This window comes from Ornithodoros turicata, chromosome 2, assembly GCF_037126465.1.
Source record: "Ornithodoros turicata isolate Travis chromosome 2, ASM3712646v1, whole genome shotgun sequence".
Taxonomy (NCBI): domain Eukaryota; kingdom Metazoa; phylum Arthropoda; class Arachnida; order Ixodida; family Argasidae; genus Ornithodoros; species Ornithodoros turicata.
Genome location: NC_088202.1, coordinates 67,721,817 through 67,736,828, shown reverse-complemented (window position 1 = coordinate 67,736,828; position 15,012 = coordinate 67,721,817). Strand labels below are relative to the sequence as shown.

Below are 15,012 nucleotides of genomic sequence, written 5' to 3'. Positions count from 1 at the left end.
CTGTATAGCGTTATCCGTTGCATGCCCCGCTGTTCCGCTTTCAAACACGCTCTATTTCTAGCAGGCACTTCCGCAACGCTTGCCTGGACTGCTGGGAGAAAGCCAGTGTTTACAATACACCACGTAGTTGTAGCTCCAGAATACAGCTGCTGACGTGCTCGAACAAGTTCCGTTCAAGGTCTAAACCTTGCTTCTTCCGGGTCGATAAAAATAGTTAAGCACGGGGCTCCTGAAGGGTCTCTCTAAGAAGCAGCTAACTGCGGATCACCCTTTGTTTTCGGAACCGATCCTGGTTAACGGGTGTAACCAGAGAAGGCGTAGCCATAAGTGTTATCGTCAGGTGCAAAGTACCGGACCTCTTCTTGGTGACTTCTGGTTCGCACACGTTTTGTCCTTCTTTGTGGTACGTGGTCCACATGTCCATAGATGGGGTAGACGGCCCGTATGTTGTTATTCGGCATAATGCATGCGCAGGAAGCAATCTGTTCTGTAGGATCAAGTAGCGCCAAACCGCCGCCACGTAACTTTTGTCGCTTACAACGAGAAGCATTCTCTTTCATCGATTTTAAGCCAGCGCACACGTTGGTACTGTTTGAGCGCTTCATGTCGCCGTTCAACCATGCAAATACCACCGTAGAGTTAATCCATCCTTCGCTACAACGGTCAGGTGCCTGGATGACCATGTAAAACTAACCCGGGGTGTCGATCTTCCCGTTCATTTCGTAATCCCCTGCATTCTACATGCGGTCCAGCACGCAGTGCTTAGTATTTCGCGAAATTCAACTGGACCGAAATGGGAGCATGTAGTGTTGGGGACACGGTGAGTTAAAATCGCCTGTCATTACTTCGCCGTCCCATATTACCTCTGTTGCGCTTGAAAGTGTTGCGCCAATATTGTATTTGAAGGTGGACCATGTATTGCACGTGTTTATTACTCGAAAGAAACAATCTTACAACACCTGGAGATTCGAGGTGAGATAAACCACGGAGTGCTGATTTTAGACAGCTGTGTCCCCTACAGTACACTCAAATGATGATGGCTGTGAAAGAAATTTAGGCTTCCTAGAACAAACATTCAGCGCACCATTGTCTCCCAGCAAACTTAGTGCAAAATTGCCTCAACATATTTCTGGATAATCGAATTGCCATATCTCATTCAGGAAACCAATTGAACTTGCGACGTCGGCGTAAACCACGAAAAATGGAACTAAGCTAACATACACTGTTTCTCCGCGGACTCACTTTTAAATAGAGCGAACAATTTTGCAAAGCGGCGCTCGCCCATGCAGTGCGCGCAACCTGACGGCACCATTCAGATTCAAACCGCACCGACATATTAAATAGAGACCTCGACCATAACGACTGCAATGTAACCAAAGAAACCAAGTGTGACGTCTACCATGCACAATACGAGAGGCGTTCACTAAACTTATCCCTCTTATAGTATGACTGAAACTAATACGCGGGGTTGTGACATGCATTTAAGTGACTCACACAGACGTTCAGTTCAGTGCGATTCTAAAATTCGGACGAGTAGTATGTCAAGAGGATTTTCGTCGGACCATACTAAGAAATAGTTCCGCTTGGGCAATGTTCAAGAATAAAATTATCGAGGATTCGAGCAATAGACAGGGTGTTTTTTTTTTGTATTTGTTACATACTTTTTATTTTAAAAAACGAGCAGAGCAAACTAGGTACCGTCTTTGCAGTTGTGTTGTATGGCCAGGCGAACATTCTCTCGAAGAAAGTATGTAATTACACGATCACTAATTACCTAAAATTCATTAATTAAGTCTTTAATTAGGGGATTTCGCGCGAAAGCGAGATAACAGAACAGAACGTGAGATATTCCTCATTGAAAGGCATTCCGTGTTTCAAAAACCATTAAACGCGCACGTGTGTAGAATTTCGCTATGCAAAGGAGCCGAAACACAAACTACGGACTTTTCGAACGCAGAATGAGCGACAGTCAATCCACGTAGGAGCTAATGATATATAGCTAACAATAAGAAGGTGCAGGAGCTAATCTGTTTGCCAGATAGACGGCTCCCCGACCCGAGATCGCTTCATTTCGGCGCACGAAAGGCGTGGTTCTTATTTCGACTTACTTGCAAAGCGAAATTCACCGATGGATATTTCAACACATGTGCGCGTTTAAGGGTTTTTTAAACATGGAATGGCTTCCACCGAGGAATGTCTCCCGCTCTCCTACATCGCTTTTGCGCGAAATCCCCTAATTATAAGGAGTCCATTAATGGGTTTTAAGTGATTAGTAATCTTGTAGTAAACGGCATATATTTTGATGTGCCAGTTTTTTTATAAAGATTCTGTAACGAATAAAAAGAAAACCACCCTGTATAGCAACGGATTCGTGGCGTGTAGGCTCAGCCACCAAAGTATCACCGATTGGAGTTTATCGCATTCGAGGCTCTCCTGTGTGTCCACTGGTGCGAGCGTATACATTACGCGCGTGTGTCGAACATCACAACGCGAACCTCAGAACGCAAAATGTGTCTGTGTGTGTTTTTGTCAGACACTCGGCATATTTCTCCGCCTACGGTGTAAACAAAGAACTTCACCGCATGCGCCTACAATTGCCATGAATGATAGGGTTATCGCTTCTGAGTGGAATAGAGAGAGGGAGTGGGTGCAGGCCTTTTGTGTCAATTATCATAATAAAAATTGACAAAAAAGGCGGATACGCCCTATTCCTTTGAATCAGAAGCCATAACCATATCATTCGTGGCAATCGTGAGCTCAGAGCGTGTTATGCGGTGCACTTACAAGTGTAGCGTCGACTCCACAAAAATGGTGCAGCCTATCCCCATCCCTTTCAGAATCAGGTGCTATCGTTATCGAGTACAGCGGACCTTAAAGAAGCAATGTGGTGACATTTAACATGGCTCGAAACCCTGTCTCATCTATTAAGCCACAGATTATTATCAGGATCCCCCACGCAAAATATTTTCGCTGTGCGGTGTATTTATTGTCAATGCGCAATGAAATTTACAAAAACAGTTGGAGAAATAACAGCAGCGGACAATCCACACGATCCTCGCATGACATCTTAAAGCTAAAGCGCTGCCTATACCCGCTCGAGGTGCGGCGGTATACGTCACGAGTCACGTGCTAGAGGACTACGCTACGTCACGACGTTCCCTCATTCTCCGACACGCTCTTTACAAGAGTGGAGGATTTTTGAAAGTTGTGCGGAACAGAGGCATCGCCCACACGCTCCAGGTCACCCGCACTTATTCTTTTTTCGCACGAGCTCATTTTATTCGTTGTAGAACACGACGCAGCAGAAAGGAAAACGAGAACGAAAAAGAGGGCCAGCTCAGTGCTCCTTTAACCCAATCCCCGTCTTGTGAACCCTGAAAGGAAATGACTGAAAGATGCTTACAGATAAGGGACAGCTTGCGTTGTAAAACGGGACTAGTAATGAGACCCCCTCGCCTTCGTCATCTTCAACCCTCTTCTCAAATCGCATCGTTATTTACGGTCATGACGCTGTCTACACATGCCGCCAAGCGGAACATGCAAACTAGAAAGTTGGCCACGCTGCCAGCACCACCAACACCCTTGCGGTATTGTGTGCTTCTTGGCACCGCACGGCGCATTCCCCACGGTAAGAGCTACGTTGTGATGTTTGTTATTTGTGAAGGCTAGCAAATACTTTCTTGTATTTTGTGTACATGTACGCTATAAGGCGGTTTCACTGGCGTTTTCTTTTTTTTTTTTTTTTGTCATTGGATTACCCGACGAGGCTGCTACTAGAAAACCAATTTTTTGCTCAATTAAGGGGATAAATAACAGAGATATTTTAATAAAATTTTTAAATATTGACTTTAGGGAGCTCATTGCAATTGTAATATTAAAGTATGATCTTCTCATGATGCGCTCGAACCACTGACGAAGCACGAAAGTAATCGAAGCGCGTGCCAGAGACCTAATTACTTCAGTTCTGCCGTCTATTGCGCACTTCACGTGATCGGCAAAAGAGCGACGGTGATATTGATATTTTCACCCTCACTTAGCCTCACAGAATTAATGTTTCACGATCTTTGTTTTGTTTTTTCGCTTGCAAAGAGCTTAGCGCATCGCCGCTACATATCAGCGCTTATCATACCGAGAAAAGGGGAAGAGCTGTGTCCGGCAGGACGAAATGACTGATACGAGAAGCGACAGCGGACACATGAAGGAACGAAAGGAAGGAAACAGTTTGGAGTCATCGAGACGTGATCGAGAGCGGCAACCCGGACGGATACCCGGAGGGATATCGATGACGGCGGTAGCCTATAGATGCATGGGGCCCTGAGGGTAATGAGGGGAAAAAAGCCATTAAAGAAACAAGTAAATGATACTAGACGTGTTTGAAATTCAAAATTATAGATTAAGATGGCTTCTATGGCTGCACGCAGAGAAACAGATACTCATGGAACGATGCGACAGCACCAGAAGACACGTGTTTCGCCGTGTTTGCGGCTCGTCAGCTCTAGGTAGCTGCGCATCGTTCGGAATTGGCAAACCAGGGGTCGCTCAGCGAGCGATATACACCTGGGAGGGTGACTGAGCACTCCTCAATGCCAAAGTGCAAGCCAGTGTATTATAATGAGAGAAAAAAGTCATTAGAGATGCCAAAGTGCAAGCCAGTGTATTATAATGAGAGAAAAAAGTCATTAGAGACACAAGTAAATGACACTAGACGTGTTTGAAATTCAAAATCACAGATTAAGATGGCTTCTATGGCTGCACGCACAGAAACAGATACTCATGGAACGACGCGACAGCACCAGAAGACACGTGTTTTGCCGTGTTTGCGGCTCGTGTTAGCTCTGGATAGCTGCGCATCGTTCGGAATTTGCAAACCAGGGGTCACTCAGCGAGCGATATACACCTGGGAGGGTGACTGAGCGCTCCTCAATGCCACAGTGCAAGCCAGTGTATTATAATGAAAAAAAAAAGCCATTAAAGAAACAAATAAGTGACACTACACGTGTTTGAAATTCAAAATTACAGATTAAGATGGCTTCTATGACTGCACGCAGAGAAACAGATACTCATGGAACGATGCGACAGCACCAGATGACACGTATTTCGCCGTGTTTGCGCTCGTCAGCTCTGGGTAGCTGAGCATCGTTCGGAACTGGCAATCGCGTGGGCTTAATCGCTTCATCGTCGTTTCGGTCGTTACAAGCTAACGAGTGGCGGGAAATTCAAAAAGGTGGGCACGTGACACATTACGCGTGACGTGTACCACGGCCTTCACGTATCGTGCGAAGAGCGCCGTGCACGTGTTTGATCACGTGCCCACCTTTTCAAATTTCCCGCCCGCCTTTTTGAATTTCCCGCCACTCGTTAGCTTGTAACGACCGTAACGACAATGGAGCGATTAAGCCCCCTCAGCGAGCGATGTACACCTGGGAGGGTGACTGAGCACTCCTCAACGCCACAATGCAAGCCAGTGTATTATAATGAGGGGAAAAAGCCAAGAAAGAAAAAAGTAAATGACACTAGACGTGTTTGAAATTCAAAATTACAGATTAAGAACTTAAATTACAGATTAAAACGGGAGGCATACGCCTTTTTGTGACACTTATGCTGTTCATAATTGTCACAAAAAAGGCGTACGCCTCCGGTTTTCAACAAATCAGGGCAGATAACGATATCATTCGAGATGGTGGTTGGCTAGGAGCGTGCTATGCGGTGAAGCCCATTTCTAAGAGTGATGGCACCTCGTCTCTGAAGAGTAGACGCCGCATCACCGCGTGCGTGGGGCGCTAGCCGCGGCGCTCACAAGGACAACTGCGCTTCAACGTGTTAAAAAGACACTGAAAGTATACTTACTATACGTCGTCGTCTGACTGCTAGGTGAAAATTTCTGAAATCCATGATATAGGCGCGTGATGATGATACCAATGTGCCTTCGTTCGGGGATAGAGAGGAACTCTTATGCTGACTTATTTTATGTCCGAACCGTTTTGTTGCGAACCGGTTACCGCTATTATTTTTTACGGTTCTGCTCCGGTTCAAGTTCAGCAGTGTCATGAAAATTTCGGTTCGGGTTCAGGTTCGGTTCCGGCAAAAATAACGGTTCGGGTACGGTTTTCGGTTAGGGTTCGGGTTCGGTTCGTCACCCTGTTTGAAATTCAAACTTACAGATTAACATGGCTTCTATGGCTGCACGCACAGAAACAGAAACTGGGTAGCTGCCGCATCGTTCCATGAATATCTATTTCTCTGCGTGCAGCCATAGAAGCCATGTTAATCTGTAAGTTTGAATTTCAAACACGTGTAGTATCATTTATTTGTTTCTTTAATGACTTTTTTCCTGCATTGTAATTCACTGGCTTGCACTGTGGCATTGAGGAGTGCTCTGTCACCCTCCTAGATGTATATCGCACGCTGAGTGACCCCTGGTTTGCCAATTCGGAACAATGCGCAGCTACCCAGGGCTGACGAGCCGCAAACACGGCGAAACACGTGTCCTCTGGTGCTGCCGCATCGTTCCATGAGTATCTGTTTCTCTGCGTGCAGCCATAGAAGCCATGTTAATCTGTAAATTTGAATTTCAAACACGTGTAGTATCATTTATTTGTTTCTTTAATGCCTTTTTTCCTGCATTGTAATTCACTGGCTTGCACTGTGGCATTGAGGAGTGCTCAGTCACCCTCCATTCTCTCCTACATCTACAATTATTATCATACACACACATACATAAAAACAAGTACGAGGCAGCGGCATCTGGCTCGACCGGCAATCGAGAGATGTGTGGTTCGATTCCCGCCACTGTCCGGCTTTTTCGATGGCTCACATACTTCAATGAATAAATCTAGTTAATCTATTTCATATCAGTGCGTCAAAAGCCCACGTACGTTAATCAAGCAGTTATATCACTGTGTCCCTGTTTTTTTACAAGGACATGCACCTACTGACGATTATTTCCTAATCGAAGTCTCATGCGCTCGTGTGTATACTGTTTCTCGTTTACTCCTTCTTCTTGCCTCTCTTTCGTGGAGGATGCAGTTAACTAGAACCTGCGTGCAAGCAAGCTGAAAGTCTAGCACGGATCCATCGCTATACCCTAAACGGCACCGGCTCCCGTGGCCTCAGAAAAGCGGTCATCAGCGTTGGGTTTATTCTATTTCAGTTCTGGACAGATATCGTCCATTAGCAGCACGCCATTCTTACTTTCCATTTGAGTAGGAAAAGTTGTCGATTAACCGCCATGGCAACGCTTCTAAGTAGCGAAATCTCCGTGATGCAACCGACTGCGTATCTTCTACACGGCTCAGACATGCCAGCGAACAAGATTATTTTGAACAGTCACGACGGCGCCTTTGGCATGGATGTCGCATACACGCTGAATCTGTATAATGTGTGTACAGGAATCGTACATGAATACCCACCGTGTACTGAAGAGAGCAAACTTGATCGGGTATTACGCAGGCTCCCCTCGAAATGTCTGTTTGTGAACAGTTCGCTGCTGGGATGTCTCTAGTTGTTTCTGCTTGTTTGTTTCAAATTCTCATTACATGGTGAGGCACTCGAATGAGCGGCTGTAGACCGTGTCAAACGCTTGCTTCAACTGATTCTGTGCGCAAACACGCACCTCCTTCAGAGTACCATTCACGGTGTAGCCGTAAAAGGATGCGCTGACTGAACTCATTCCTGACGTTTTTCTCGAAAAGTTTGGGAGGTAAGTAAGGCCTGCTTCCTCGATCACGGGCTTAACAATTGACAATTATCAATATAATTTATTATAATTGAGTGTTTACGTCGCGAGACAACTGAGAATTATCAATAGGTGCTTGCAAAAGAGAAGGTGCAACTCAGGACCACTTGAGTATTTTCGTCATCGGAATATCAGGAGAAAAATGCCCATATCCACTTGTCAGTGTAGTCCCCACCTTCATTGAGGAAACCATTGAACGAACGCTAAGGAATATTTGGAATACAGTACAGGGAGAGCAAGTAGGTGACGATGTTTATTGGATAGTGCTCAGGAGAAGAATGAATAAGCGTGAGCAGTCGCATGGGCGTGCAGGCGCTGAGTCGTCGGGCTGAGGCGTCGACTTTGGAATACGGTACAGGGAGAGCAATTAACTGTGGTCTTCAGAGTGACTGTCGCGGACGTTCCAGGAGCAGGGGCAGATGACGGAGGCTTATATTCTGGGTCGCACATCGTCGTTGCGTTGTGACCGGCACATTTGTGGCATTTCGGACGGCTTCTGCAATGTCTTGCAGCGTGACTCGGCTTGCAACATTTGAAGCATCGGCGTTGCTCTGCTAATGTGTGTTTCTTTTAGGCAAGAGACTTTGCGCTTGTACAATCTGCTATCGCATGCCTTGTCATCTTGCAAAGGAGGCAGCGTTCATTTCCCTTGCCTGCCTTGACCATGTTTTGCAATATGACCACTGGACGACCATTCGCCGGTTTAAACTTGCGAAACTCCGGCGTCTTTGTGGGGTCATGTTCGGGTGGAGATTGAAAGGTACGCTGGGTGAGTTCTTCGCGGTACCTTACTTCGTTTCCTAGTAATATCAGTAGTAACTTCAACGCGTTGTTGTGAAACGATGTGCCTGTAGAGGCTGATGTCGAAGCGGTCGATGTCGCAGCGGTCGATGACGTTTTCTCGGTAAGTGCACGGTTAAATTGCAATGCCATATCCATCGGAAGAGATCTCAGCAAGATCGGGTACAGCATAGACCAGTAAGACTCTGTAGTAGTGCCAAGGCAGTTCAGTCCTCGAATGTGAGCCTGCTGGACTGTGTCATATGGCCTCCGTAAGTCGTAGAAATGTCGGCTCGAGCGTACGTACGGGTTCGATATCCGCCAGGCTTTTGAGGTGTTCTTGGATTAGGAGGTTATCGTTGCCGAAACGATTGCGGAGAATCTCGATGGCAGATTCGTAAGTGCCAGGAGTCAACTGTAGGCCTTCCACGGCGTTCGCAGCTTCCCCTTGTAGTGCAGCCATTAGGTACTGCATCTTGCTGCTCTGAGGGAGGGATCCATTAGTGTGGATAGTCACATTGAATTTGCTCCAAAATTGCTGCCAATGACATCGCTTGCCGTCGAACTTCATCATTTCTAGTTTGGGAAGGCGGACAGCGGCTTGCGTTTGTGGTGCTGCAACGGTAAATACACGCGCAGGGGAGGCACCTCCATGTGGATGTGCGATCGGAGGGATATCAGAGGTGGTCATTGCACATCTACGAGCGTCGACGTGGGCCCTTGCCATGAAGAGGGTCATTTCCACTCTGTTTTGATAATCCAGCTGCTTCGTGAACTCCTGGTGAAACTCATCTTCAGTAAGAAGAGGCTCAATCTGGCTGTCGACTTCTTTGAGAGAGACGTTGAGGCTTTGTAGCCTGTCGATGCGTGCTGCCAATTCGGTGATGTCCTGGTGTTCTTCATCCGGCGTTCGTCGGTCAAAATCGTTCTGGATCGTCGTCACCTGGTTCCGTAGAATCTTGCGCTTTTTGCTCAGCTGAGTACGGTCCATCGTTCAAGCTCCCTGTAGTCTTCCCGGTCAATACTTGATGCGTTCTCGATCCTGGTCCCGGCACCACTTTGGAATAGAGTACAGGGAGAGCAAGTAGGTGAGGATGTTTATTGGATGGTGCTCAGGAGAAGAATGAATAAGCGTGAGCAGTCGCGTGGGCGTGCGGGCACTGAGTCGTCGACTTCAACATAGTATTCAACAGAACATACGGACAGGACACACACAGGACAAGCGTGTTCTATCCGCGTGTTCCTTAGCCGTCTTTGAGTATGTTTACATTATTTTTTAAGCAACATGCTCTTTTTGGTTTGTCTTCGTTGAGGAAGTAGGATTTAATTGGTGTTGGCAACATATCCCTGAGTTTGGGTACAGCCAAATGAACAGAATGCAGAAAAGCGCTCAGTATACGGTATGACAGTACGCCTCCGCGCATGAGACAAAGAAAAGGTTGGTGCGGTAATGTCTCAATTGGGTCGCAATTGTTGGCCACACAGAAGTGCGCAGCGTCACGATTATAACAAAAAAACGGATGGAAGATGAAGGGTGGAGATGCTAGAGGGTGCGAGAGCCCATCGTGCAGTGCAAAGGGCCAGAGGGTTCCTTGAGCCAGACCCGCCTCCTGCATAAAGAGAACAAGGTTTCTTGCGGAACGTTCGAGATAAGAATCACCGGGGTAGAGGTTGTCCGCTAGCGTGCCAGAGCTGGAGTGAGGGAAGTGGGCTTCGCGCGCAGAATTGTATGCTCGGCACTATGGAGCATAGCATGGCCTGTATACCTTGAGGGAGGTTAGAGAAAATGTTTGAGAAATCACGCGACACAGCGTCTGTCCACTCAGAAAGCAGCAATAATAATGGGGACATTCGCAGACGGCCCACAACGTGAAAAATATCAAGGAACGTGGAGGTGGTGGTGCTAATGAAAGGGCTAACAACGGGCACATTTTTTTGTTTGTTGTTGTTGTTGCTGTTGGTGTTGAACAAGGAAATTCGCAGCAGACTTTGATAGTAAGTGTCAGGACAATCTACGTTCATTTTTTCGAAGGTCCTTACAGTAAACTTGGCGGTGTTGTGCGGCATATGGGGGCGACGCTTCGCTGCAGCCTAGTAACGAGTACCCTTCTGCGTTGTCCCGGAAACATTTTTGTTTTCCGTGGTTCACTGACACATTGTGCTTCAGCTCTACCCACGCAGAGTTTTGTTTCCCCTGATATCGCATCTGAAGTTGCATTATCATCCTCGCAAGAATCAAGAACATTTTCTTGTATGCCCGAACTTGTGAAATAATCATTCGGGTGACTGCGTCACAACTCAGGCACAGTCATCGGGAAATCATTACCGATTATTTGTATTAAAAATATATCTTGTAATGGAAGAGCAAATGTTTTCCTTCTGGATGCCGTAGTACTCGAGAAAGAACCTGGAAGATAGAACGACTACGTTACAATACTACTACTAAGAGACGTTCAATTTTCCGGCACGGCGGCTTTAAGCTGTTATTTTTCATCAGCGCATGCATGCTGCGCTCTGATTCTCTCCCTGAACCTATCACCTAATGCAGTATCTTTCAATGACGCACAGAAGCGTAGGAATTCGTAAACTCGCCGCCCATCTGCACTGTGGCGCTTCCGTAGAAGTTCGGAAAATGAGAAAGGCGTCACTTCGTAGAGGAGGGAGATCTCTACATTTTGGTGCTGAGTTTGTACAACTAAACGGAGCCCACTTTTGCCACAGGAGCGGCAAATGTCCATAACGGCTAAAAAAACGGCATTTTTTTTAGCATTCTTCGGAACCCACACCTCCCATTTTGTCCATACTTGCCAGATACGTGGCCTCATCCTTCATCTTCATGCGCATCTGCTACGAATGTTGTGGTGCACGCACAACGCAAATTTGAGAGTACCTAGGTGCGAGCACGGTACGCGGGTAATACGCTTGCAGGTCTTCGAAAGCGTGCATGCTCCCATAGCGCAGCATGGACGTTGACCATGGTGTTCCCGACGGCACAATAATGTACATTTGTGCTGTCGTTGACAATCTTGAAGGATGGTTCCTGGCACCTGCGCTTTTCTTTTGTCCCACACGGACGGCCATAGATCCGTACGTAGATTTGTATGAACACCCGAGGTGACGTTGTACTTCGCCTTCGACAAAGTACTGCCAATAGCCTAAGGTAACGTTTCCCCAATATTCCCATCACCATGGCGATATCCGATCATTCTTTCTTCTTCTTTTTGTATGTGTGTATGTGTGTGTACACCAGGGTTGCCGAACTCATCCGTGTCTGCGGGCCGCATTGAACCATGGAGGAACCACGCAGGCCGCATACGACTGCTTTGGGGTAGCCTGCTTCTAGTATACAGGGTGTCCAAGAAAACATGTCATTGAATTCTAATAATAAAACAAAAACTTAGCTACCTAGAATCATGCGGTCAGCGGCATTTGTTCTTACTTGGTTTTTGCCACCTCCTGATGTGCATGTCATGTAACCTATGCTTAATTATGTAAATTTTTGCGAAGTGAACTCGGAAATTTGCCAAGTAGAGGTCACTCATTTACCCCACCAACATGAAGAGCATGGCGAATTCTGCCGCTTTGTGGGACACCCTGTAGATTAACATCAATCCGAACAAACGTCCCGTACATTTACCTAGCATAACATGGGGCCATCTGTCGCAACCCCTTTAAAAAGCTGAGGCCAAGCTCTCATCCCTCCTAGTCGCATACGTCGTTCGCCTCTTGCTCTCAAACACACTTCATTGTGCAGCCTCAGCTTTTGCCCATAGATTATTTTGTGACTTCTTGTTTTGTTTCCTTCAGTCGCTTGTTTTCCCCATGAATGCACGTAGTAGCCTTTCCTGATTTGTTTCCTTTTGCTTTCCGGGTGGGGGGGGGGGGGGGTAAAGCTCAGGGGCCTAAAAGAGCGTTCCAGTCTCTACTAGAGTCACTAAATAGGGACAAGAGTAGCGACACTGAGCCACGGCGGCGAGTGAGTCCGCCATCTTGCGTCCGGCGCCGCTGCGTCGCCTAGCAATGGGATGCCAATCTCTCCTTTCTGCACCCAAGAACAGCGCGCAGTCAATCCAGCTCGCAACCAAGGAAACCTGTTTTGGATGGAGGTGACCCAACGTGGACAACGCGTTCTTGGAAGGAGAAACCACGTGACACGATCGGGCCCAATCGCGGACGCCGAACTGCGGCTCCGGCGCGGAAAAGGAATGCGATACTCTGTACCCCTATTTAGTGACTCTAGTCTCTGCCGCGAGTGCATAAGTATGCACTTAAGTGTTCATAGTGTGTGCAGTGCAAGTGCATAAGTATGCACTTAAGTGTTCATAGTGTGTGCAGTGCAAGTGCATAAGTATGTATAAGGAGGATATAGGATAGAATTTGGATTGCACAAATGCGAAAAAGTAAACCGAACACTCTCATTGTGCCACTGCGGACTAACAATCATGAATCAACCTTTTGTACAATCAATATTTTGTACGCAAAACACGCCGTCGGTGTTTTTCGGTGAACACTACCCGCCAGTGATGGGCAAAGTACCTCAAAATTATACTTAAAGTAAGGTACCAAGGGCCTTGTGTCATTCGTACTTCAAGTGCAGTACAAAGTACCCAATTCTAAACGTACTTCAAGTAAAGTACAAAGTACTAGGCAAGGTACTTCAAGTACTCATCAAGTAGATCGCCAATTTAATTTGTATCACTTTGCGTATCCCTGTTTAGTATCTGTGTCTTGCTCTATTGGCAAAACTTTAGTAAGCATTCTTGACAAATGCACTGAAACCATAAAGTCCTATAGGTTAAGTGTTAATCAGATGTTATAATTTGCAGTTACATGTAGAGAGGTAATCAGTCAGCTGTGCTGTGATTATGCAAAATAGTATTATACGATGACTGATCCAAGATCACCCGCCTAGTGTGGTGTTCCGGTACTAATCTTCGGGTATAGGAGGCTAGATAATTTCAGAGGAAAAAAGTACAAGCCAACCGAGATTATACATTTCTGGGAATTCCTTGCTGCTTTTTGAAATGTTTAAAAAAGAATATGAAGAAAATTAAAGAGGATGAAACACGATGTAAGCCTTCATTTTTATACGACTGTGATATGCAGCAATGTAATCCATATGACCAATTAAAAAAATGCAAAATGTAAAAATGAAAGCATGTGTGTCTTTCATAGTGTTCATCGTGTAATGCAATCACACATTGTGATATAAATTGATTATTAATTGCCAATGAAGGAAACAATATAAAAAAAAGCATAGAACCTTGCATTGGGAGAGCTGAAATGACAATTGACCAAGTCATTGTGCTGCCGGTTGCAGTGTCATAATGTGTGCGTGTCTTTCCATTCCATTCATTTTACTCAATCATAGAAGAGTTCATACTTTTTCAACATTTCAAGCCTCCCAACAATAGATTTGCTTCAACAAATATGCTCTTTAAAAGCACAATAATCCGTTTTGGTAAAATGTAATACTGGGGATTTTGGTACTGCATTTCACTAGAAGCTCTAAAATAATGCAAGAAGACGAAAACTCAGATATATAGCCCTATCTGCGTGTTTTCGTCTTCGTGTTGTCATTTTAGCGCTTTTAGTAGGGTGCATTTTTGATACTCTTTTGTGATTTTTTGTCAGAGCCCAAATTTGGGTACTTGAGTACTTGATGGGAAAGTACTCAAAAAAGTACTTTAAGTCCAGTACAAAGTACACGATTTAAAATGTACTTAAAGTAAAGTACAAGTACACAGAAATGTACTTAAAGTACTACTTGAGTATTTGGTACTTCAAGTACTGACCATCACTGCTACCCGCGTAAACGAATTTTCGAAAAGAAACCGCAAAAAATCGACATTTTCGGGTTCTCGAATAATACTTGACCTCACCATGAGCTGTAGCGTCTGCCTCTTCATCGCCCCGCAACTTCACGGCCTGCGATCTCCGTCCAACGTTGGAGGTATGGCAGCCGTTATTGTGAGGAGACTGGAACTGACCTTGAAGGAGCAATGTTGCATGACCGACAGCAGATTGCGCACATTTTGACGTTGTACTTTTCAAAGCTAGACATTAATTTCATGATGCTGTCACGACGTATGAACAAAAAGAAATGTTTTGGCAGAATACAAATGTGAGACGCGTACATTGGGATGACGTAAGTTTACGACGTTGCCGAACGTTTTGAATACTTTCTTCAACTCCTGTGCAGATATTTTCTTCATGTCACCATGTAAATTTCGTAATGCTTTTCTGATTTTAGAGCAATTTTATTCCTTGTCTGACTACCGCACAAGTGTCTAGCCTATATATGTATATTTCCTATTAAGTCTGTCAATGTGCTTTGTATTTCCATTGCACCTTCACGGTATTCTATATCTGTGCTTGTTTAGATTTTTGTGTAACTGCGTTACCATGTGTATAGATTTGCTATCAAATGTGCTGCTGATGGGACACAAGTGTAAGGGGGTAGATGAGTAGAAATCCAGCGAACCGGTACAGAAATA

General features: G+C 45.6%; 1 protein-coding gene across 1 annotated transcript; it reads right to left on the bottom strand.

Annotated features, from left to right (window-relative positions):
• Positions 1-7,989: 7,989 nt before the first annotated feature.
• Positions 7,990-14,455, bottom strand: LOC135383666 (uncharacterized). Its single transcript, XM_064613041.1, has 2 exons — positions 14,398-14,455; positions 7,990-9,572 (listed from the first exon to the last, which is right to left on the bottom strand). The coding sequence occupies exon 2, from the start codon at positions 9,504-9,506 to the stop codon at positions 8,775-8,777; it is 732 nt and encodes a 243-aa protein (XP_064469111.1). The 5' UTR covers positions 9,507-9,572; positions 14,398-14,455; the 3' UTR covers positions 7,990-8,774.
• Positions 14,456-15,012: the final 557 nt, after the last annotated feature.